Consider the following 22,900-nt stretch of genomic DNA (forward strand, 5'->3'; position numbering starts at 1 on the left):
GGTCTCGAACTGACAGAGATCCGCCTGCCTCTGCCTCCCGAGTGATGGGATTAAAGGCGTGCACCACCACCGCCCGGCTTATTATTATTTTTATGTGTTTCTAAAACAAAAACCCTGTAGGAGTGGGCTCCAGCATTGAAATAAAATTATGTCTTTCATTCCTTTGCTTTTTTCATTTGTGTTTGTGGTGGGTAAGCTGCATGCTCTTCTCCTTCCACCATGCAGGTCCCCGGGATAGAGTCAGGTCTTCGGGTTTGGGGTGCCTGCCTCTGTTCACCACGCTACAATGTTTCTCTTCAACAAGAAGGTCCGCTCTTCCCACAGAGCCCTACTTGTCTGCGTCAGAAGGCTCCGGTGGGACACTGAGCCTGTCCACAGTGTGTCTGCTGGCTTTTCTTTTTACTTTTTCTTTCCATTTTGGTTTTTAGAAGAGTCTCGTATAGTGAGCAATAACTTGAGCACCCGATCTTCATCTTCTGACCTCTGGGGTGCTGGAATGACAGGTGTGCACTATCAGCCCCCATCGCGATAGTATTGGATGAGTGTCAACATATGTAAAATAAGAACAAAAATAAGCCCGGTGGTGGTGGCACTCGCCTTTAATACCAGCACTTAGGGGCCAGAGAGCATTTGGGAGTTCAAGATCAGCCTGGTCTAAAAAGAGAGTTTCAGAACAGCTAAGACAGAGAAGCCCTGCCTCAAAAAAAAATCAGCCCCCATCGCGATAGTATTGGATGAGTGTCAACATATGTAAAATAAGAACAAAAATAAGCCCGGTGGTGGTGGCACTCGCCTTTAATACCAGCACTTAGGGGCCAGAGAGCATTTGGGAGTTCAAGATCAGCCTGGTCTAAAAAGAGAGTTTCAGAACAGCTAAGACAGAGAAGCCCTGCCTCAAAAAAAAAAATCAATCAATAAATAGGTGGATAGGTATAGATAAATAAACAAACAAACAAGCAGAAATAAATAGTTGAGAGAGCCTTTGGCAAACCCAAGCCATACCCTATCCTGTCAATCATCAATCAGCCCCATCCAGGTCAGTTTCCTGCCCTATCACAGCAGCATCTTTGACAAGTGTTGTCTGCTGAATCCAGAACTACATGCTCCCCCCAATCTTGCTTAAGTCAACTCTGGACCACACCCATTCCCAATAGTACCCTATCTCAGTCCCACTCCTGCCGGTTATACTCTAATTTATATCTCCGGGATCGCCTCAGCCTATCAGCGTCCAGGTCCTGAGGTTCCTGGAACTACATTTCCCAGAAGGCGTCACCGCAACTCCGCACAAACTTCTGGTCAGGAAGATGCCTGCTCTCTAGAACCCTGTGACTGACTGGCTGTGGTACCTAGGCTGCAGAGTGGAACCTGGCTGTGTGACCGGGCGCGAGCTTTGTGTCGCTGTGATCAAACTTCGATCCGGCTTGCTGCAGCTCTAGGTTCGTTCTGCTTGAGGAGCTGGGGTCTGTGGAGTCCCGAGTCGGAGACATCGCATGAAACGTGCATCTATTCCGCGGTAGGCGACTTGGATGGGCGTCTGCCTCCCACAGACCTGACCACCCGAGTCCGCACCAAGCTCTCGTGCACGATCCAGTCACTCACGCGCTGTAGCCTCAGGCGACAGAAACCCAGACACAAGCTCGCCAAAGCCAGCAAGGCAAGTGGGGCGCTCAGGAAAGGCTTCAGGCACAGCTGGATCCAGGCGCCCAGAAGTGGCTTAGGCGGTCAGCCAGGCGTCTCTTCGCGCAGGCGCCGCCCCAGGGGAAAAGGGGGCATGAAAAGCCTTTAATGTATGTTCTCAGCTTGGCAAACCCATTAGGTCTCTTTTCCTTTTCTGTCTCTTGGAACTCTCAAGTGTGGGAGCCACTGAAGGCCTTACTGAGTCAAATACCCATCTCTGAGTATTGCCGGTGACCAGGCAGCTGTGTTTATTGGCCCAGTGAAGGGCAGAGACAGTGTTTGCCCTGTTACAAGAGGTGTAAAGCTAAGATTGGGGCACAGTTCATTTGATGGAGTGCTGTGGCTCTGGGTGGAGTGCTTACCCAGCAGGCATGAGGCCCTGGTCACCACATACACCGGGTGCTGCAATCTCAACATGCAGAAGGTGGATGCCGAGGGCCAGGGTTACCAAGTCACTCTAAGCCATTTTTGTTATGTATGTGAGTTAGCGGCCAGCCTGGGCTACACGAAACTGTGTCACAAACAAAAAAGAAGGCAAATGAAAAAGCTGTTATTTACTTCTCCTGTGGGCGGTTCCTGGCCTCACTCTTTTATTTATTGAGCTCTACATTTTTCTCTGCTTTCCTCCCTGTCTCTCCCTTCCCTCTTTCAACCCTCCCCCAAGGTCCCCATGCTCCCAATTTACTCAGGAGATCTTGTCTTTTTATACTTTCTACTTCCCATGTAGATTAGATCTATGTAAGTCTCTCTTAGCGTCCTCATTGTTGTCTAAGGTCTCTGGGATTGTGGTTTGTAGGATGGCTTTCTTTGCTTTATATTTAAAAACCACCTATGAATGACTACATGTGATAGTTGTCTTTCTGTGTCTGGGTTACCTCACTCAAAATAATGGTTTCTAGCTCCATCCATTTTCCTGCAAAATTCAAGCTGTCGTTATTTTTTTCTGCTGTGTAGTACTCCATTGTGTAAATGTACCACATTTTCCTTATCCATTTTTCGATCAAGGGACATTTAGGTTCTTTCCAGGTTCTGGGTGTGACAAACAAAGCTGCTATGAACATAGTTGAGCACATGTCCTTGTGGCATATTTGAGCATCCTTTGGATATATACCCAAAAGTGGTATTACTGGGTCTTGGGGAAGGTTGTTTCCTAATTTTCTGAGAAATCACCCCACTAGCCGGGCGATGGTGGCACACGCCTTTAATACCAGCACTCGGGAGGCAGAGGCCGGCGGAGCTCTGTGAGTTCCAGACCAGCCTGGTCTACAGAGCTAGTTCCAGGACAGGCTCCAAAGCCACAGAGAAACCCTGTCTCCAAAAACCAAAAAAAAAAAAAAAAAAAAAAAAAAAATCACCACACTGACATCCAAAGAGCCTGTACCAGCTTGCATTCCCACCAGCAATGCAGAAGTGTTCTCTTTCCCCCACAACCTCTCCAGCATGAGCTGTCATCTGTGTTTTGGATCTTGTCAATTCTTACAGGTGTGAGATGGAATCTCAGAGTTATTTTGATTTGCATTTCTCTGATGACTAAGGATGTTGAACATTTCCTTAAGTGTCTTTCAGCCATTTTAGATTCCTCTGTTGAGAGTTCTCTGTTTAGGTATGTACTCCATTTTTTTTTAAATGGATTATGTGTTCTTTTGGTGTTCAATTTCTTGAGTTCTTTGTATATTTTGGAGAACAGACCTCTGTCTGATGTGGGGTGGTGAAGATCTTTTCCCATTCTGTAGGCTGTCGTTTTGTCTTATTGGCCGTGTCCTTTGCTTTACAGAAGCTTTTCAGTTTCAGGAGGTCCCATTTATCAATCGTTTCTCTCAGTGTCTGTGCTGCTGGGGTTCTATTTAGGAAGTGGTCTCCTGTGCCAATGCATTCGAGTGTACTTCCCACTTTCTCTTCTACAAGGTTCAGTGTGGCTGGCTTTATGTTGAGGTCTTTGATCAATTTAGACTTGAGTTTTGTGTATGGTGACAGATATGGATCTATTTTCATTCTTCTACATGTTGATATTCAGTTATGCCAGTACCACTTGTTAAATATGCTTTCTTTTTTTCCATTTGATATTTTTTTGCTTCCTTGTCAAAAATCAGGTGTTCGAAGATGTGTGGATTGATATCCGGGTCTTCTATTTGGTTCCATTGATCCTCCTGTCTGTTTTTATGCCAATACCAGTAGAGTTTGAAGCCAGGTATTGTGATGCCTCCAGAAGTTCTTTTATTGTACAGGATTTTTGCTTTTCCATATGAAGTTGAGTACTGTTCTTTCGAGGTCTGTGAAGAATTTTGCTGGGATTTTGACGGGCATTGCATTGAATCTGTCTTGGCCTCACTCATGAGGGAGCCGTTTTGCAATGAGATTCCAACGCAGCAAGGGGCTCATAGCTCAGCTTCTGGCTTTAGTAACCAGTTGCTTTCAAAAACTCTTTTTTATTTTTTTTATTTTTTTATTCTTTTTCAATTAATATTTCCACCTGTTCCCCGTTTCCCATTTCGCTCCCCTACTCCCAAATATTGCCCCCTTCCCCCACTCCCCAACCCTAACCCCACTCCTCTTTCCACCCCCCACACCATTCCCCCTCCCTCTCGATACTGAAGAGCAGTCCAAATTCTCTGCCCTGCAGGAAGACGAAGGTCTTCTATCTACGTCCAGGAAGGTGAGCATCTAAACAAGCTAAGCTCCCACAAAGCCAGTTCATGTATTAGGATCGAAACCTAGTGCCATTGTCCTTGACTTCTCATCAGCCTTCGTTGTCCGCCATGCTCAGAGAGTCCAGTTTCACCCCATGCTTATTCAGTCCCAGACCAGCTGGCCTTGGTGGGCTCCCAATAAATCAGTTCCACTGTCACAGTGGGTGGGTGCATCCCTCGTGGTCCTGATTTCCTTGCTCATGTTCTCCCTCCTTCTGCTCCTCATTTGGACGTTAAGAGCTCAGACCGTTGCTCCAAATTAAGTCTCTGTCTCTACCTCGATCCATCGCCAGATGAAGGTTCTAAGGTGATATGTAAGATATTCATCAGTATAGGATAGGGTCATTTCAGGTTCCCTCTCCTCAGTTGCCCAAAGTACCAGCTGGGGACATCTCCCTGGACACCTGCGAGCCCCTCTAGAGTCAAGTCTCTTGCCAACCCTAAGATGGCTCCCTTATTTATGATATATACTTCGCTGCTCCCGTATCCACCCTTCCTATATCCCAACCATCCCAATCCCCCGAGCTCCTCCCATCCTCCCCTTCTCACGTTTCTCATCCCATTTCCCCTTAGCCCCATGCCACCTCACCCGCAAGTTCCCAGTTTTTGCCCTGCAATCTTGTCTACTTCCCCTCTCCAGGCGGATAACTATACGATTTTCTTTGGGTTCACTTTCTTATTTAGCTTCTCTAGGATCACAAATTATATGCTCAATGTCCTTTATTTATGGCTAGAAACCTATTATGAGTGAGTACATCCCATGTTCCTCTTTTTGGGTCTGGGATACCTCACTCAGGATAGTGTTTTCTATTTCCATCCATTTGCACACAATATTCGAGAAGTCATTGTTTTTTACCGCTGAGTAGTACTCTAATATGTATATATTCCACACTTTCTTCATGCATTCCTCCTTTGAAAGGCATCTAGGTTGTTTCCAGGTTTTGGCTATTACAAAAAATGCTGCTATGAACATAGTTGAACAGATACTTTTGCCATTTGATGGGGTATCCCTTGGGTGTATTCCCAATAGTGGTATTCCTGGATCATGGGGTAGGTTGATCCCAAATTTCCTGAGAAATCGCCACACTGATTTCCAAAGTGGTTGCACAAGTTTGCATTCCCACCAGCAATGAATGAGTGTGCCCCTTTCTCCACAACCTCTCCAGCAAAGGCTATCATTGGTGTTTTTGATTTTAGCCATTCTGACAGGTGTAAGATGGTATCTCAAAGTTGTTTTAATTTGCATTTCCCTTATCGCTAAAAGGTTGAGCATGACCTTAAGTGTCTTTTGGCCATTTGAATTTCTTCTGTTGAGAATTCTCTGTTCAGTTCAGTGCCCCATTTTTTATTGGGTTAATTAGCATTTTAAAGTCTAGTTTCTTGAGTTCTTTATATATTTTGGAGATCAGACCTTTGTCTGTTGCTGGGTTGGTGAAGATCTTTTCCCAGTCAGTGGGTTGCCTTTTTGTCTTAGTGACAGTGTCCTTTGCTTTACAGAAGCTACTCAGTTTCAGGAGGTCCCATTTATTCAATGTTGTCCTTAATGTCTGTGCTGCTGGGGATATACGTAGGAAGTGATCTCCTGTATCCAAATGTTGTAGAGTACTTCCCACTTTTTCTTCTATCAGGTTCAGTGTGTTCGGACTGATATTGAGGTCTTTAATCCATTTGGACTTGAGTTTTGTGCATGGTGATAAGATATGGATCTATTTTCATTCTTCTAAAGGTTGACAACCAGTTCTGCCAGCACCATTTGTTGAAGATGCCTTCTTTCTTCCATTGAATACTTTTAGCTCCTTTATCAAAAATTAGTTGTTCATATGTTTGTGGGTTAAAATCAGGGTCTTCTACTCAGTTCCATTGATCGACTTCTCTATTTTTATGCCAATACAAAGTTGTGTTCAATACTGAAGCTCTGTAATAGAGTTTGAGGTCGAGGATGGTAATGCCTCCAGAGGATCCTTTATTATATAAGATTGTTTTGGCTATACTGGGTTTTTTGTTTCTCCATATAAAGTTGATTATTGTCCTCTCAAGATCTGTGAAGAATTTTGATGAGATTTTAATGGGGATTGCATTGAATCTATAAATTGCCCTTGGTAGAATTGCCATTTTTGCTATGTTGATCCTCCCAATCCAAGAGCAAGGGAGATCCTTACATTTTCTGGTATCCTTCTCAATTTCTTTCTTCAAAGACTTAAAGTTCTTTTCAAATAGATCCTTCACTTCCTTGGTTAGAGTTACCCCAAGATATTTTATGCTATTTGTGGCTATCGTGAAGGGTGATGCTTCTTTGATTTCCATCTCTGCTTCCTTATCCTTTGTGTATAGGAGGGCAACTGATTTTTTGGAATTGATCTTGTATCCTGCAACGCTACTAAAGGTGTTTATCAGCTGAAGGAGTTCTTTGCTGGAGTTTTTGGGTCGCTTATGTACACTATCATATCATCTGCAAAAAATGAAAGTTTAACTTCTTCCATTCCAATTTGAATCCCTTTGATCCCTTTATGTTGTCTTATTGCTATTGCTAGAATTTCAAGCACTATATTAAAGAGGTATGGAGAGAGTGGACAACCTTGTCGTGTTCCTGATTTTAGTGGAATAGCTTTGAGTTTCTCTCCATTTAATTTGATGTTAGCTAACGGCTTTCTATAAATAGCTTTTATTATACTTAGGTATGACCCTTGTATTCCTAATCTCTCTAAGACCTTTATCATAAAGGGATGTTGAATTTTGTCAAAAGCTTTTTCAGCATCTAATGAAATGATCAGATTTTTTTTTTCAGTTTATTTATATGATGGATTACATTGATAGATTTTCGTATGTTGAACCAGACCTGCATCTCTGGGATAAAGCCTACTTGATCATAATGGATAATTTTTCTAATGTGTTCTTGGATACGGTTTGCCAGTATTTTATTGAGTATTTTTGCGTCGATGTTCATGAGTGAAATTGGCCTGTAGTTCTCTTTCTTGGTTGTGTCTTTGTGTGGTTTTGGTATCAGAGTAACTGCAGCTTCATAAAAGGAATTTGGCAATGACTTCTCTGTTTCTATATTGTGAAATACATTTAGGAGTATAGGTATTAGGTCTTCTTGGAAGTTCTGGTAGAATTCTGCATTGAAGCTGTCTGCACCTGGGCTTTTTTTGGTGGGGAGGTTTTTTATAACAACTTCTAATTCTTTGCGACTAACAGGTCTATTTAGATTGTTCACCTGGTCCTGGTTTAACTTTGGTATATGGTACTTATCTAAAAAAGTGTCCATTTCTTTTACATTTTCCAAGTTTGTGGCATACAGGTTTTTGTAGTAAGATCTAATGATTCTCTGAATTTCCTCTGTGTCTGTGGTTATGTCTCCCTTTTCATTTCTGATTTTGTTAATTTGCGTATTCTCTCTCCACCGTTTGATTAGTTTGGATAGGGGTTTATCAATCTTATTGATTTTCTCCAAGAACCAGCTTTTCGTTTCATTGATTCTTTGGATTGTTTTCTGTGTTTCTATTTTGTTGATTTCAGCCCTCAATTTGATTATTTCCAGTCTTATACTTCTCCTAGCTGAAGTCTGCTTCTTTTTTTTTCTAAAGCTTTCAGGTGGGCTATTAATTCTCCAATGTGTGCTTTCTCCGTTTTCTTTAAGTGAGCACTTAATGCTATGAACTTTCCTCTTAGCACTGCTTTCATAGTGTCCCATAGGTTTGAGTATGTTGAGTCTTCGTTTTCATTGAATTCAAGAAAGACTTTAATTTCTTTCTTTATTTCTTCCTTGACTGTCCAGTTTCCATGAGTTCATAGGCTTTCTGGGGATAGCATTGTTGTTGAATTCTAACTTTAATCCATGGTGATCTGATAAGACACAGGTGGTTACCGATATTTTTTTGTAGCTGTGTAAGTTTGCTTTGTTACCGAGTATGTGGTCTATTTTTGAGAAGGTTCCATGAGCTGCAGAGAAGAAGGTATATTCTTTCTTATTTGAGTGGAATGTTCTATAGATGTCTGTTAAGTCCATTTGATTCACAACCTCCCTTAATCCTCTTATTTCTCTGTTAGGTTTCTTTCTGATTGACCTGTCCATTGGTGAGAGAGGAGTGTTGAAATCTCCTACTATTAGTGTGTGTGGTTTGATGACTGCCTTGAGTTTTAGTAAAGTTTCTTTTAAATAAGTGGGTGCTTTTATATTAGGGGCATATATATTCAGGATTGAGACTTCATCCTGGTGAATTGTTCCTGTTATGAGTAAAAAATGTCCCTCTCCATCTCTTTTGATTGATTTTCGTTTGAAGTCAACTTTCTTAGAAATTAGTATGGCCACACCTGCTTGTTTCTTAGGTCCGTTTGCTTGATAAACCTTTTCCCAGCCCTTTACTCTGAGTAGATGTCTGTCTTTGTGGTTGAGGTGTGTTTCTTGTAAGCAGCAGAATGTTGAATCCTGTTTTCGTATCCAATCTCTTAGCCTGTGCCTCTTTATAGGTGAGTTGAGTCCCTTGATATTAAGTGATATTAATGACCAGTGGTTGTTAACTCTGGTCATTTTTCCTTTCTTTCTTTTTTTCTTTCTTTTTTTCTTTCTTTCTTTCTTTCTTTCTTTCTTTCTTTCTTTCTTTCTGTAGTAGAGTTTGTGTGTTTCCCTTCTTCAAGTTGTGCTGGTGAAGGGTCATTAAATGTCTGAGTTATTGTGGGCATTGTTGGATTCCTTGGTTTGTGATTTTCCTTATATTACTTTCTGTAAGGCTGGATTTGTCGCTACGTATTGTTTAAATTTGTTTTTATCCTGGAAAATTTTGTTTTCTCCATTTATAGTGAATGAAAGCTTGGCTGGGTATAGTAGTCTATGGTTTCCATAGAGAAGTCAGGTGTAAGTCTGATAGGTTTACCTTTATAGGTAACTTGCCCTTTTTCCTTTGCAGCTCTTAATATTCTTTCTTTATTCTGTATGTTTTGTGTTTTGATTATTATATGACGAGGAGATGTTTTTTTTTTTTTTTTTGATCCAGTTGATTCGGTGTTCTGTATGCTTCTTGGACCTTCAAAGGAATATCTTTCTTAAGGTTGGGAAAGTTTTCTTCTATAATTTTATTAAATATATTTTCTGGACCATTGAGCTCTACTTATTCTCCTTCTTCTCCCCCTATTATTCTTAGGTTTGGTCTTTTTATTGTGTCCCAGATTTCCTGAATGTTTTGTGATGAGAATTTGTTGGTTATGCTGTTTTCTTTGATCAGAGTGTTTATTTTCTCTATGGTATCTTCAGTGTCTGAGATTCTTTCTTCTATCTCTTGTAATCTGTTGGTGGTACTTGTCTCTGTAGTTCCTTTTCATTTATCCAAATTTTCCATCTCCATCCTTCTCTCGGTTTGTGTTTTCTTTATTAATTCCACTTCATTCTTCAAGTCTTGAACCGTTTCCCTTACCTGTTTGATTACTTTTTCTTGTTTCTCTTGGTTTTCTTGGGTATCTTTGAGAGATTTATTCATTTCCTCTACCTTTTTGTTTGTAATCTCTAATTGATTATGGCAGTTTTTCACCTCCTGTTTAAGGTCCTCTATTATTTTCATATAATTCACTTTTGAGTCGAATTCTTCTAATTCTTCTGGATTAGGGTGTACACTTCTTATTTTGGGATTCCTGGATTCTGGTGATGTCACGTTGCCTTTCAAGTTGTTGGGGGAATTCTTGCATTGGCGCCTGCCCATCTCTTCCTTCAAATGGAGCCAGGAGAGGCCTGGTGTTTTGGACCAGTCTTTGCTGTGACTAACTCTCTGGGTGTATCTCCTCAGTGTAGGGGCAGGAACCGTGCCCTACCAGATGAACTCCTCAACACCAAAACAGGGATGCCTGGTATTCCAATGACCCACGGAAAGAAGGGCAAATGCAGGGGGTAGGGCGGGGTCGAGTAGAACACAGGCAACACTGCAGTATAAGCTGGAGGTGCCTGAGCTCCCTTTCGGGGGTTGCTGAGGCCTGCCCACTAGGCAGGCACTCACTGCTCTGGTTGGGTAACCTTAGTGTAGGGGGGTTTGTGCTCTCTACCGGGACAGTCCGCCCCAGGCTAGTACACACTCACCCGTCCAGATGGAACTTCACAGCACCTACAGAGGGACTCCTGGTAGCCCCAATGAGCCAGGGACCAAGGGAAGTAGGGGGCAGGCAGAGCGGGTCCAGGAGAGCACAGCAGACACTGCAGCCCCAGCAGCAGGTCCTGTGTTCCCTGGCGGGGACCTTGAGGCCTGCTCTCTAGTCCGGCACTCACTGCTCTGGGTTGGTAGCCTTAGTGAAAGGCGGTTTCAAAAACTCTTAAAGCAGGACCCTGGCTTCCGCTATCCCCTCTCCATCCAAGCACCCGGGAGCCATGGAGGTGGCTGAAGCCAACAGCCCCACTGAGGAGGAGGAAGAAGAGGAGGAGGAGGAAGGGGAGGAGCCGACACCCGAGCCCAGGCCTCATACTCGCTCCAACCCTGAGGGGGCCAAGGACCGGACTCTGGGAGCCCAGACCAACATGGGCAGCCGCAGCGAGGGCGAGGGTGAGGCGGCCAGTGCAGATGATGGAGCAGCCAGTGTCCCAGGAGCCGGGCCCAAGCCCTGGCAGGTACCGGCACCAGCACCTGAGGTCCAGATTCGAACACCACGGGTCAACTGTCCAGAGAAGGTGGTATGTCTTGGTCAGAGATGAAGGGATGGGGTCCTCAGACAGGCCACTCCTGCCTTGTGAGAGTCTCTAAATTGCTGCCTCATTTTCCTGTGGGTTCCAGGAGCACCACACACTTGGTGGTTTAAACATATTTTTATGTGTGGCACCTGGACCTCCACATATGTCCCCAGCCCCCTCACTGGGGGGTCCTAAGCAGGAGCTCCATCCCTGAGCCACACCTCCAGCCCCTCACTGGGAGATTCTAGGCAGGGGCTCCACCCCTGAGCCACGCCCACAGCCCTTCACTAGGGGTCTCTAGGCAGGGGCTCCACCCCTGAGCCTCGCACCCACCCCCTCACTGGGAGATTCTAGGCAGGGGCTCCACCCTGAGCCACGCCCCCATCCCCTCACTGGGGAGTCTAGGCAGGGGCTCCACCCTGAGCCACGCCCCCAGCCTCTCTTGAGCACTATGTCTGGGTCCCACCCTAGCTGTCTCAGCTCTGTCTGGTTTCATCCTATACTCTGTCTTCTGTTTGTGTTTCAGATCATCTGTTTGGATCTTTCAGAGGAGATGTCTGTGCCAAAGCTGGAGTCCTTTAATGGGTACGTGGCACTGGGCTTGAATATGGGCAGCTCAGAATGCATAGGGACCTTGTTACCCAGTAGGATCTAGGTGTCCATGACACAGTTTCAGGGCTTGTGGCCTTCTAGGCTTCTGTCCATATGTGTGACACTCTTAGGAGCCTAGTGATCCTGGCGTGTGTGTGGTGGGGGCTCAGGTTGATGGGGCAGGCCACTGTCAGGTGAGTTCTGTGTGCCCCTGGCAGGTGTAGTAGGTGTCACATCTGGAGAGGCCTCAGGGCTCTGTATGGGATAAGAAAAAGACCACAGGAGCTGGTGGCACACCCCTGCCATCTCAGCACTGGGAGGTGGAGATGGAGGAATCAGGAGGTTTGGGCAGTCAGTAATTTGGGTGCCAGTTTGGGTTCCACAGCAGACTTGAGGCTAGCCTGCACTCTATGGTGAGTTTGAGGCTAGCCTGCACTCTATGGTGAGTTTGAGGCTAACTTGGTATATTAGTCTGGGTGCTCTAGAAGAACAAAGCTGATGAATGAATGTGTATACATACACAATTATATATATATATATATATATATATATATATATATAGATAGATAGATAGATAGATAGATAAATACATTTATAAAGGGGATTATTAGAGTGACTCACAGGCTGTGGCCCAGCTACTTCAACAATGGCAGTCTTCTAAGGGAAAAGTTGTTCAGTGCATGAGGCTGGGTGTCTCAGCTGGTCTCCGGTATATGCTGCAGTCCTGAAGAAGCAGGCCCTAATGACAGTGAAGGAATGGACTTGCTAGTGAGAGCCAGAGCAAGCAGGCAAAGCCAAGTGTTCCTTCGTCCCTGTCATTTACATAGGCTGCCAGCAGCAGAGGGCATGGCGCAGGTTGAAGGTGGCCCTTCCCACTTCGGAAGCTGTGTTTGAGAAGTGGGAGATCTGTATTAGAAGCGGGTCTTCCCACTTCAATGATTTAATTAAGAAAAGAGTGCCTCAGCCGGGCAGCGGTGGTGCACGCCTACAATCCCAGCACCTGGGAGGCAGAAGCAGGTGAATTTCTGAGATATCGAGGCCAGCCTGGTCTACATAGTGAGTTCCAGGACAGCCAGGGCTGTTACACAGAGGAACCCTGTCCTGAAAAACCAAGAAAAGAAAAAAGAGAAAAAAGGACAGAATTCCTCCCAGCCATGCCCAGCCCCTTGGGTTTTAGTTAATTCCAGATGCAGTCGAGTTGACAACCAAGACTAACCCTGCCGCTGTCACCCCGCCTCTCCCAGCTCCAGGACAAACGCCCTGAACGTGTCTCAGAAGATGGTGGAGATGTTCGTGCGCACGAAGCACAAGATTGACAAGAGCCACGAGTTTGCACTGGTCGTGGTGAATGACGACCCCACTTGGGTGAGGCTCGGGGCTGACCAGGACTCTGGGAGACCTCGGGTCCGGGAGCCCCAGTGCTGAGGCTCTGCCTTCCCCGCAGCTGTCTGGACTGACCTCTGACCCCCGCGAGCTCTGCAGCTGCCTGTACGACCTGGAGACGGCATCCTGCTCCATGTTCAGTATCCTTGTCATAGTCCCCCGCCCCAGATAGCGCTGCCGCCGCCGTGGGGACTCAGTGGTATTGTGGGCTCCCCCAACCCACAGCCTAGGTTGAGCACCAGAACCCAAAGCTTTCCAGACTCTGAAGTCAGTACTTTTCTATAGTTTCTGGGCTTGGACACAGGACCTTGCTCTGTAGCCCAGGCTGAATCCGTGATCTCCTGCCTCAGCATCCTGAGAGTAGAACGACAATGATTCAGAACCATGCCCCTAATTCTTTATTTTTTACATATTTGTTTATTAAGACAGGGTCTCATTATGTAGTCCCAGCTGTCCTGGAACTCACTCTGTAGATCAGGTTGACCTCAAACTCAAGAGATCCACCTGTGTCTGCCTCTTGAATGCTGGGCTTAAAGGTGTGTGCCACCACCTCACATCAAATTCATCAATATATTTTTGAGACTTTCTCATGTAGCCCAGCTTATCATTGAATTCACCGTGTAGCTAAGGATGGCCTTCAGCTCCTGATTCGCCTGCTTCCACCTCCTGAGCGCTTGGATGACTGTGTGCTGGAGAGGAACCCTCAGCTACATGACTGCTGAGCTGCTACAGGCACTTCACCCACTGAGCTGCAGGCACTGCACCAGAATCCCAGCCCCAGCAAAGCTCAGGGGTTTTGCTCAGTGAAATCACAAATAGAATGAATATTCCATGTATGATATTATAGAAGTTACATACAAGACCCAACATGCAGCCAGGTGTTGGGGTGCAGGAGAGTCAACCTAGCACTCAGAAGCTGAGGCAGGAGGATTCCTAGTTAGAGGCCAGCCTTACCAACAAATATCTAGACTCTGTTTCAAAACCACAAAATGAACCCCTTCCCTCAAAAAAAGCATTGACAGAAAGCTGGCTGTTAATCCACAGTGATCCAGACCCACAGCCACTGAAAACTCAGGCCTCCCAGAGTGGTGGAGGGGTGGGTGTCAGCGAGCCTGACTCCAGGGGACATCCACTGCAGCAGGGCTGGCATTCAGTTACCTAGAAAGTCACAACCCTGTCATTCACCTGGTGGCTCCCCCAGAATTGAGGATGCAGTAGATGTGGCAGGAGAGGGGAGCCCTGGAGGGTCTGCAGGGGGTTAAGGCTACCACCCACTTTATGATGAGTGAGAGGCAGCGGGCTTAGAGAGGTGCTGTGCTGGTGGGAATATACGCCTACCCCAGGGGTCACCCTGCCTACTCCAGGGGTCACACAGCTACCCCAGGGGTCACATTGCCTACCCCAGAGGTCACACTGCCTACTCCAGGGGTCACACTGCCTGGCCCCAGAGGTTCCCAGGATCCAGGTCAGAAAAGGCCCCTGCCTCCGAGCTGGCACCTTGTCCTTAGCGTTTCTTCAGATCTAGAAGGTCTCTTCAGTCTCATGTGAGTGGTCACCCAGAGTGGGGATGCCTTGGTTCCTTCCCCAGACAGGCGCAGACAGAGTTGAGGCTGCCCAGTGTGTGTGTGTGTGTGTGTGTGTGTGTGTGTGTGTGTGTGTGTATGTGGGGGTGTGGGGGGCAGCCTGGGACAAGATCCTGTGTCCAGCGGTGGGGCTTGAATTTATTAAGGCTTTTAAAGAAGTCATACGGTTTTCATTATGTATTTATTTTGTGTGCAAGCACATGTTCCACGGTAGCTGTGTGGGTCGGGGGAACTTGTGAGAATCCTTCTCTGCTTCCTCGCGTGGCCCTGACTGCAGGTGCCTCTAGCCCCGGCGCTGTCTCTCTGGCCCTGGCTTTAACATGCAGGACTGCTAGGATCGTGGCTGTGGGATTCAGCTGTGATAGGTAGGGTTCCGGCCACGGCTTGTAGGCGGCTGGGGACCCAGCTCTCCCCCCTCTCCCTCTGTAGCCAGCAGAAGACTGAGCTGCCAGTCACAGAGAATGTGCAAACCATCCCGAACCCTACGTCGTGCGCACCATCCTGGTCTACAGTCGCCCTCCCTGCCAGCCCCAGTTCTCCCTGACTGAGCCCATGAAGGTAAGCCTGGAGGGAAGGGAGGGCAGTGGTTAGACACCAAAGGGGACCTCCCGGGACCACAGGCTGGAGTGCACCCCATCCTGGTCTCATTCACTGCAGAAGATGCTCCAGTGTCCCTACTTCTTCTTCGACATCGTCTGCATCCACAATGGCACCGAGGAGAAGGAAGACGAGAGGAGGTGGAAGGTGAGAGAGACATCACAGTGGAGTCTGACTTGGACCTGCCCCGGCAGTCATTTAACAGCTGCTCCCTACATTCCACTTTGAGTTGGTGGTGACTGACTTGGGAGGCTGTGGCCTTAGCAGCCAGCCACACCATTCCTCGCACCTCCTCCCGACTCTACCCTGCTGCACTGTCTGCCCGCAGTGCCCTCCCCTCCCAACTTCTCCAGGCCTTACCTTTCTTATGCTCGGACTTGCCCTGTGAGCGGGTCGCTAATACCTGTGACTTTCAGTTTACAGACTGCAAGGTGGGGTAGGTAAGGCGCCTGCAGGCAAGCACGAGGACTCGCACTCAGTCCCGGGACCAGCATGGTGGGAGCACTGACTCCCAGGGGTTATATCCCGACCTCTATATGCCTGCACATTCTCACACATGTACCCACACACCCATGCACACCTGTGAGTGAGGCACCTGAAAGGCTGAGGCAGGGGTTGTGACATGATAGGGATGTTGTGTGACAAGACGTTTCCTGGACAGACACAGCACTCACCCCTGAGAGGAGCCCACAGCACACCAAAGTACAATGGACACCACGACGTCCAGCTTGACGAACCAGTGAACTTACTGGGGTTGCTTACAGGAATAGGGTGAGCGGTCACCTACAGGAGCATAATGACAGCTACATCCCCAAAGCCCACACAGCAGGACTGACAACTCACAGACTGGGAGCCTGGAGCACACTGCACAGCCTGCAGGCTGGAGAGTGTCCCGTCCACATAACTCTGGTCTAAACCTCTCCAGGCCACTGAGGAGCTCCTTACTCCAGCAGGGAGGGGCCTAGTGAATCTTCTCAGTTTCAGGGACTTCCTGAAGCTGTTTGGAGTTGTTTGCCTTCCTGCCTAAGGAGCTTCCCTGCAGGGTAGAATGTTTATCTCAGAAAACTCTGGTCTACAGAGTGAGGCCTTGTTTTAGGGACTAGGAAATGCGGGTGGCAGGTGCTGCTGTGGGCCCTCCCACGCCTTCCCCTCTGGTTTGGATCAGAGTCTCTTGTTGCCAAGGCAGCCGCCTTGCAAGGGAGAGCACTGGGATGAAGGTCATGTCCTGCTGCGTTCAGCTGTCCACGTAACTCTGTGTGTGTGTGGGGGGGAGCACTTACCTGGCAGATACTTTACTCACCCAGACCCCTCTCGCCAGCCCTTTGGGCTTCTAGGGTGCCCAGGTCCTGGCTGCTTGGTGGGTGCCAGCCAATGTTTGCTGACTGCCTTAGTAGTTTCTGGCCTGACCAACTCCTCTTCACCCCTCAGGAACCACTCTAGATGCCCCTTCTTCTAGGACGGCCTCCAGGGGCAGGGAGGGCCTCTGCGGGCTAATGCCAACCCTGAACAGCCTCTCCTTGGCCCCCACAGGATGTATTCTCCTTCATGGGCAGCTTGGACACCAAGGGCACCAGCTACAAGTATGAGGTGGCACTGGCTGGACCAGCCCTCGAGCTACACAATTGCATGGCCAAGCTGCTGGCCCATCCACTTCAGACGCCTTGCCAGACCCATGCGAGCTATAGCCTGCTGGAGGATGAGGAGGCTGGTGAGGGCGAAGCCACCGTGTGACCCGTGGCATTTCTGCACCGTTCAGGAGCCCGGTGCACCCACACCCACTCCTACTGTGTCTGCTGTAAATTCTTCCTGGGACCAGTTTGTCACCAGAATAAAAATCTGAGGCTTCTGAGCCTGCCTTCTGGTCATTTTAGGTTCACCGAAACAGAAAACAGGAGCTGAACTGAACAGTCTGGCATGGCTTCTGGCTCGGCCGGATCCATCTCGGTGTCCTGATGCCATTGTGACTTGGGCTGTTCTCTCCCTCTGACTGGTGTTAACTGCACTTTGCAACCTCCTCTTCACCGTACAGAACCCACCCCAGACGTCCTTTCCTCCAGAGACAGGGGTGATCTTTTGCACGCAAGACCGGCGTGGCCCCCACAGGAAGGTCCTCCTGGACACCCAAGGGTCCCAGCTCCAAGTGGGAAGCGGGTTGGGGTGACATCTATTACCCCACCACCCCAACTCTTCTGCAGTACTGTTTGGACCTGTGTGGCCTCACCATGAGCGATCACCACCCAGGGGTCTAGGATGGGGACATTTGGTGGGCGCCCCAGAAGAGGAAGGCAAACCTGGAGTCCCTCCTGCCTTCCCAGGTCAGGCCACAGAGGTTCATCCACTCCACCTTCTCAGTTGATAGAAACCAAAATGGCAGTGGGTGGGAGTCGGGCTCACTTTGATGTGGGAGACAGAGGCGGGAGGATGGCCAGTTTTAGGTTAGCAGGTGCCACATCGAGAAGCCTTGATTCAAAAGGATTATGAACAGAAATAGACCGGACCTGGTGATGATTCATCCGTTCAGAGGACTGGTTGTGCGTGCAGAAAACCTGGGTTCGATTTCCACGTTTGGGCTCACAGCTTACGTTCCGGGCGATCCGATGCCGCTTTGGTCTCCATGGACACCAGGCACACAAGGTACACAGACAGGCATGCAGGCAAAACACCCACACACTTAATTTTAAAAAGTAGGTCAGCTTGATTAAATGTTTTCTGGCCTCTTCATTTATTTGCCACTTAGTGTTGAGTCCTGTCTTCCATTTGCAAATAAGGAAAATGCAGCTCTTTAGAAAACTTTATTTAATTAATTTGTGTGCGCGCGCACGTACGCTTGTGCAGGCTCACAGCCAAGGCACACATGTGTATGTTAGTCTGTTCTCTTTCCAATGTCTGCGTCCTGTGGTTGGGATCAAACTCAGGTCCTGAAGCTTGGCAGCAAGCACCCTTATCCGCTGAGCTGTCTCCAGGCCCTGGCGAAGACCTTCCTCACAAAGCGACGGTGACAGCCAGCTCCGCTGGATTGAAAGTGCACGACGCTGTTCCTCAGGAGGCAGATCCCAGCACTTGCAGACTGAGGCAGAAGGATGGCCCTGAGTTCCTGGACAGCTTGGGCTAAGTCTAGGATACCCAGTAGTTTGTTTTGTTAAAGGCAAAGAGAGGTTCTGCTCTTTATCCCAAGCTCCCCTGGAATTCACGGTAATCTTCCTGGCTCAGCTTTCCAAATCTCGGAATGGGACCCCAGCTGAGCGCACCGCCCGCTCTCCAGTCCCTGAGGTTTGATGGTCCAGGACACACCTTGTCTCCATCAGCAGCTTGGGGCGACGCTGGTCCAACCAGGGCGTTCCCAGAGGCTGGGCTGGTGAGCCGGGGGCGGGTCTGCGCATGCGCAGAGGTCGCCGCGCGAATTTGAATCCGAGGGCCATGACACCTCTGGGACATGGCCAATGCTGCTGGGCAACTGTTGGTCGCACTGCGCGAGGAAGATCCGCGGTGAGCGCGGGACGCTGGTCCTCCCTTGCCTTCTGCTCCCCGGGCGGCCAAAGGGCTGATGTCCGCTGTCACCGTCCCCCCAGGGCTGTGGAGGAGCTGCTGCACCTCGGGGCGGACCCCAGCCTTGTGCTGTTGGATGGCGTGGCGGCGGTGCACCTGGCGGCCCGAGCTCGCCGTCCGCGCGCCCTGCATTGCCTCCGGATCCTGCTGCGCCAGGGCGCTGACCCCAATGCTCGGTGAGGCGCCATCCCGGTCACCGTGGTGCGGTGGGTGTGACTTGGGGACCCGGCGGCGCTGGGCATCAGGCTCCCGGGTCCCAGGCGTCTGGTCTAGGAGGTGTCTGCTCCCGAGGTCGTGACTTGGTCATTCTGGCACTCTGGAGGGTGAGGCAGGAGGATGATCGTGAGTTAGAGTATCAACTTTCCCCTCACCCCCATTGGTAGTGGGCACAGGGGGCTGAGGCAGAGGGAGCAAAGAGTTCAAGGCCTGGAAAAGGAAACTCCTCCTCTCTCCCGGGGTCCCAGGTCCACTGAGGCGCTGACACCCGTGCACGTGGCTGCCGTGTGGGGCTGTCGTGGCGCCCTGGAGCTGCTGCTGAGCCGAGGGGGCGACCCGACGCTGCGAGACCAGGTCAGGATCCCACGCAGTGCGCGCGGGGCGGGGTGGGGGGTGGAGGAGGGCGGGCCGTGGGCGCCCCCTGCTGAGCTGACCGTGCCTGTGCAGGACGGGCTGAGGCCACTGGACTGGGCTCTGCAGCAGGGACACCATGACTGCGCACGCCTGCTGCGGGAGCTGGACACGCCCACCCGGACACCCTGGAGCCAGCTGGTGAGCAGGGCTCAGGGGGTGCAAGGAACCTGTCACCGCGCTGCCTCACTTCTGGGGGTCAGTTCCATCTGCCCATTTGCCATCTGTCAATCACTATCCATCGTCTCTCAATCATCTTATCACCTAACTTTTATCTGTCATCTATCTTGTCTATATCATCTGTTTATATATTTATCTGTCTGCTTAGTTGTCATCTGTCTATATTTTAGAGAAGTTACCTGTAGCCCTGGCTGGCCTTGAATCCACCATGGGTCGAGGACGTGTCTTTGTGAGGTCTCCTGGCATCTTTATACCTCCGTGTTTGGCACCGGTCTCAGAGCAGCTCATGCGCAGAGCTGAGCTGGCAGCTGCTCGTGAGGTGGCGGTGGAGCCCGGGAGTCCAGAGGCCACTGGGAGTGAGGACTGCAGCAGCGATGCCTCCTTTGTCACTGCATCGGAGGACTCTCTGCAGCCCCAGCGCCCTGCGGGGACACTGGGGCCCGCAGCCAGCCTGTGGCAGTCTGGTGGGGCTGAGGCAGCTGGGAATGGGGTACTGAGCTGCCAGCTGCAGGCCCTGACGTTGACCACAGGGGCCACCAATGTCCCATCCCTGCCCGGTGACGGGGACTCGGGGGCCTTGCATCCACACGGCTCAGTGCCCCCCATGTCCGACCTGCAGCTGCTTCAGGCCTTGCGGGCACTGGGCCACAGTCCTGGCCCGGTCACCCCTTTCACCCGTGGACACTACTTGCGGCGGCTGCAGGAAGCCCAGGCTAGCCCGGGTGAGCTGGGAGTCCCATGGCGGTGTGGAATCCCGAGACCTGCCTGTTAGCCCCACCGTCCTCACCGGCGGTCCTTCTCAGCTCTGGCTCGGTTTCCCCTTCCCAGCTGTTCCAGGGCACAGCCCAGAACTGGCGGAGGTGCTGAGAACAGGCCACGTTCCCGACTGCCAGGCGGATGAGGCCGCCCTGGCTCAGCACTTTCAAGGGCCGGATCCCACGAAGAGGTGGCAGGGAGGCATCACCAAGTCCAGCTTTACGTATCTTCTTCTTGACCCCAGGTATGATGGGGACGGTAAAGCTGGGGCTTGGGATTAGAGGGATCTTGGCTCCACAGGGTCCGCCCTGACAGAGGTGGGGAAGGGTTGGATTGTTCCTTGCTGGTGGCTTCTGCCTCCGTGAGGGGTGGGAGGGTGGGGCACACGACTGTGAGCACGAGGCCTGGGTTGTTCCAGGGAGATTCTGTACACACCCCCCCCCCACACACACACACACAAGTTGGTGGGGATTTATTTATTTTTGATTTGCTGTGTGTCCCTAGGGAAGGGACTAGCCTTCTCTGTTAATCCAGTCAATTCCGGCTGTGAGTACCCATTTCATGGCTTATAAAATAGGGGCCCCTGGATGTGGGTTCAAAAGGGCCCACAGCTCTGGGGACAGTGGTCATCTTCTCTTTCTGAGACGTCCTTCCTCCCCCACCACCCTTTTTTTACACGTTTTATTTTCTGTGCGTGTGTCTGTATGTGCACATGTGGAGGTCTAAAGGTAACTTCTGGGAACTGATTTTTCTCCTCCATCGTGTGGGTCATCAGGGTTGGTAGCGTCAGGGTTGGCAGCTGGCTCCTTCACCGTCTGCACCACTCTGTTCCCAGGCAGACGCAGGGACTGCCTGCCCGAGCCTCCTCCCTCACACTGGCCGAGTGTCTGCAATGTTTCGTGGGAGCCATCTTCTACGTGGGCAACGGGACCCATGCCCGGCCGGATGCCCACCTCTGGGAAGCCCTCGGCTACCGTGAACGCCCAGGGAAAAATGTGAGTACAAGGGGCAGCAGTGGTCAGGCCTGCCAGCCTTCAGACAGTCGGAGGGCAGAAGGCTTAGGACCCGACTCCTGATTCCACCCCCCAGGCCTGTCCCAAGGTTCGCCGGATCTTAGACATCTGGGCCAGCGGCCATGGTGTCCTTTCCCTACACTGCTTCCAGCACACGGTGGCCATGGAGGCGTACACGCGGGAGGCCTGCCTGTTGGACGCCCTAGGTAAGAGTTGGGCTTTTAGGGCTGAGGTCTCAGGGAAAGTGAGCTCTGAATTCCCTCACTGTTCATGTTCATTCCCATGGTGGGTAGTTACTGAGCGCCACCTGCATACCTAGAACACGCCTGTCGAAATATAGTCTGTGCCGCTTGTTGTGGAGGAGGGGTGGGTGGAGACCACGCCATGACTTTGCCTCTGATCTGTCCAGGTATCCAGACACTGACCAACCAGAAACAGGGCCACTACTATGGAGAGGCTGCCTACTGGCCACCCACGAAGCGGCGGCGCTTGGGGGTGTATCTGCTGCACTGCGCTCTGCTAGTTTTCCTGGCTGAGGGGGAAGGAGAGCTGAGGCCGCAGGACATCCAGGCCCGAGGCTGAGTGCTGAGGACATGATCGTGAAGCATGAGCCATGGGGTCCCCAGCTGGGTCCCCAGCTCTGGCTTTAGAGGCTTGGTGTGTGTATGTGTGCTGAAGTGTGTGAGTGATGCTGCGTCTAGGTGCTCCTGGATAGTGGTGAGCTCCCATTGTGTGTGCGGGGCAAACCAGCCGAGGGGCAGAAGGGCCTCTAGAACGTTCTACTTTCAGGCCAGACGTGTTAGTGGTGGCCTACCACCACAACCTCGGGAGGATGGGGCAGGAGGATTGCTAGTTGGAGATCAGCCTGGAGACTGGAAACTGGCATACATTTGTATTCGGTTAGAGGCCTCTGAGTGTGTTTAGTGGCAACAATTCTTCCCCTGTGGGTGTCCACACTCCAGGGCCCAAATATGCTCTTGGGAGAGCATTGAGGGTCAAGCAAGGCTGCAGAGCTCAGACTGACTGGGAGCGGAGTGTGTGTGCATGTGCGTGTGTGTGTGTGTGTGTGTGCGCGCGCGTGCGGGCGCGAGTATGCCTATAATGTTCCTAGGAATGCCTTACCCCTCCGCAGTCCTGTGCTGTGTCTAGCCCCTTGCCCTCTAAGCATCCAGGCAGCCTGAGGTTGTGGCCTGCCTCTCCGGTCCTCACCCTTCTCCGTCACCATGTGGCTGCCTTCCTCCAAGAGCTTCAGGAAAGCCCAGAGCAGGATCTGCAGGCACATGGGGAAGTCCCTCCTGCTGTCTACCCTTCAGCCCCACCCAGATGGATCTCCAGGATGGCCCGCCACCCTGCTGGAACCTCACCAGGTATTCATTCACTCGGTTAACACCCATTAAGCGCCTACAGTATGCCTGAGGTAGGACTTCTCAACCTTGGCTCTGTGGACCGCTTGGGGTTGCGTCTCTGCTGTGGGACATCGCGTGTGTGTTGTAGGGTGCTGGGCGTCCCCCCTCTCAGGATACAAGGGAAACTCTGCCCTCTTCCACCAGAAGGTTGCCCACCTGTCTTGGGTCACACCACCTGGAAGTGCCACTGAGGAAGAACAGTCCTCCAGAT

General features: G+C 50.1%; 1 protein-coding gene and 2 pseudogenes across 1 annotated transcript; 2 read left to right on the forward strand and 1 right to left on the reverse strand.

The window, feature by feature from the left end:
- The window catches only part of LOC130862527 (non-receptor tyrosine-protein kinase TNK1-like), a 414,731-nt pseudogene that overhangs the window by 224,068 nt on the left and 167,763 nt on the right, over window positions 1-22,900 (reverse strand).
- Window positions 10,711-16,996, forward strand: LOC130862534 (BRISC and BRCA1-A complex member 1-like; annotated as a pseudogene).
- Window positions 18,595-21,865, forward strand: LOC130863106 (ankyrin repeat and LEM domain-containing protein 1-like). Its single transcript, XM_057753029.1, has 9 exons — window positions 18,595-18,647; window positions 18,731-18,883; window positions 19,172-19,277; window positions 19,371-19,467; window positions 19,685-20,236; window positions 20,343-20,514; window positions 21,106-21,265; window positions 21,360-21,489; window positions 21,693-21,865. Exons 1-9 carry the CDS (start codon window positions 18,595-18,597, stop codon window positions 21,863-21,865), a joined length of 1,596 nt encoding a protein of 531 aa, XP_057609012.1.

The sequence above is a fragment of the Chionomys nivalis genome, chromosome 20 (assembly GCF_950005125.1).
Source record: "Chionomys nivalis chromosome 20, mChiNiv1.1, whole genome shotgun sequence".
Classification (NCBI taxonomy): Eukaryota; Metazoa; Chordata; class Mammalia; order Rodentia; family Cricetidae; genus Chionomys; species Chionomys nivalis.

Bases quoted from the DNA above. Each gene is read 5' to 3' on its own strand.
- LOC130863106 (XM_057753029.1), top strand. From the start codon at position 18,595: ATGGCCAATGCTGCTGGGCAACTGTTGGTCGCACTGCGCGAGGAAGAT. The intron at 18,884-19,171 runs GTGAGGCGCCAT...CCGGGGTCCCAG, and splicing joins GGCGCTGACCCCAATGCTCG to GTCCACTGAGGCGCTGACAC. The intron at 21,490-21,692 runs GTAAGAGTTGGG...TGATCTGTCCAG, and splicing joins CTGCCTGTTGGACGCCCTAG to GTATCCAGACACTGACCAAC.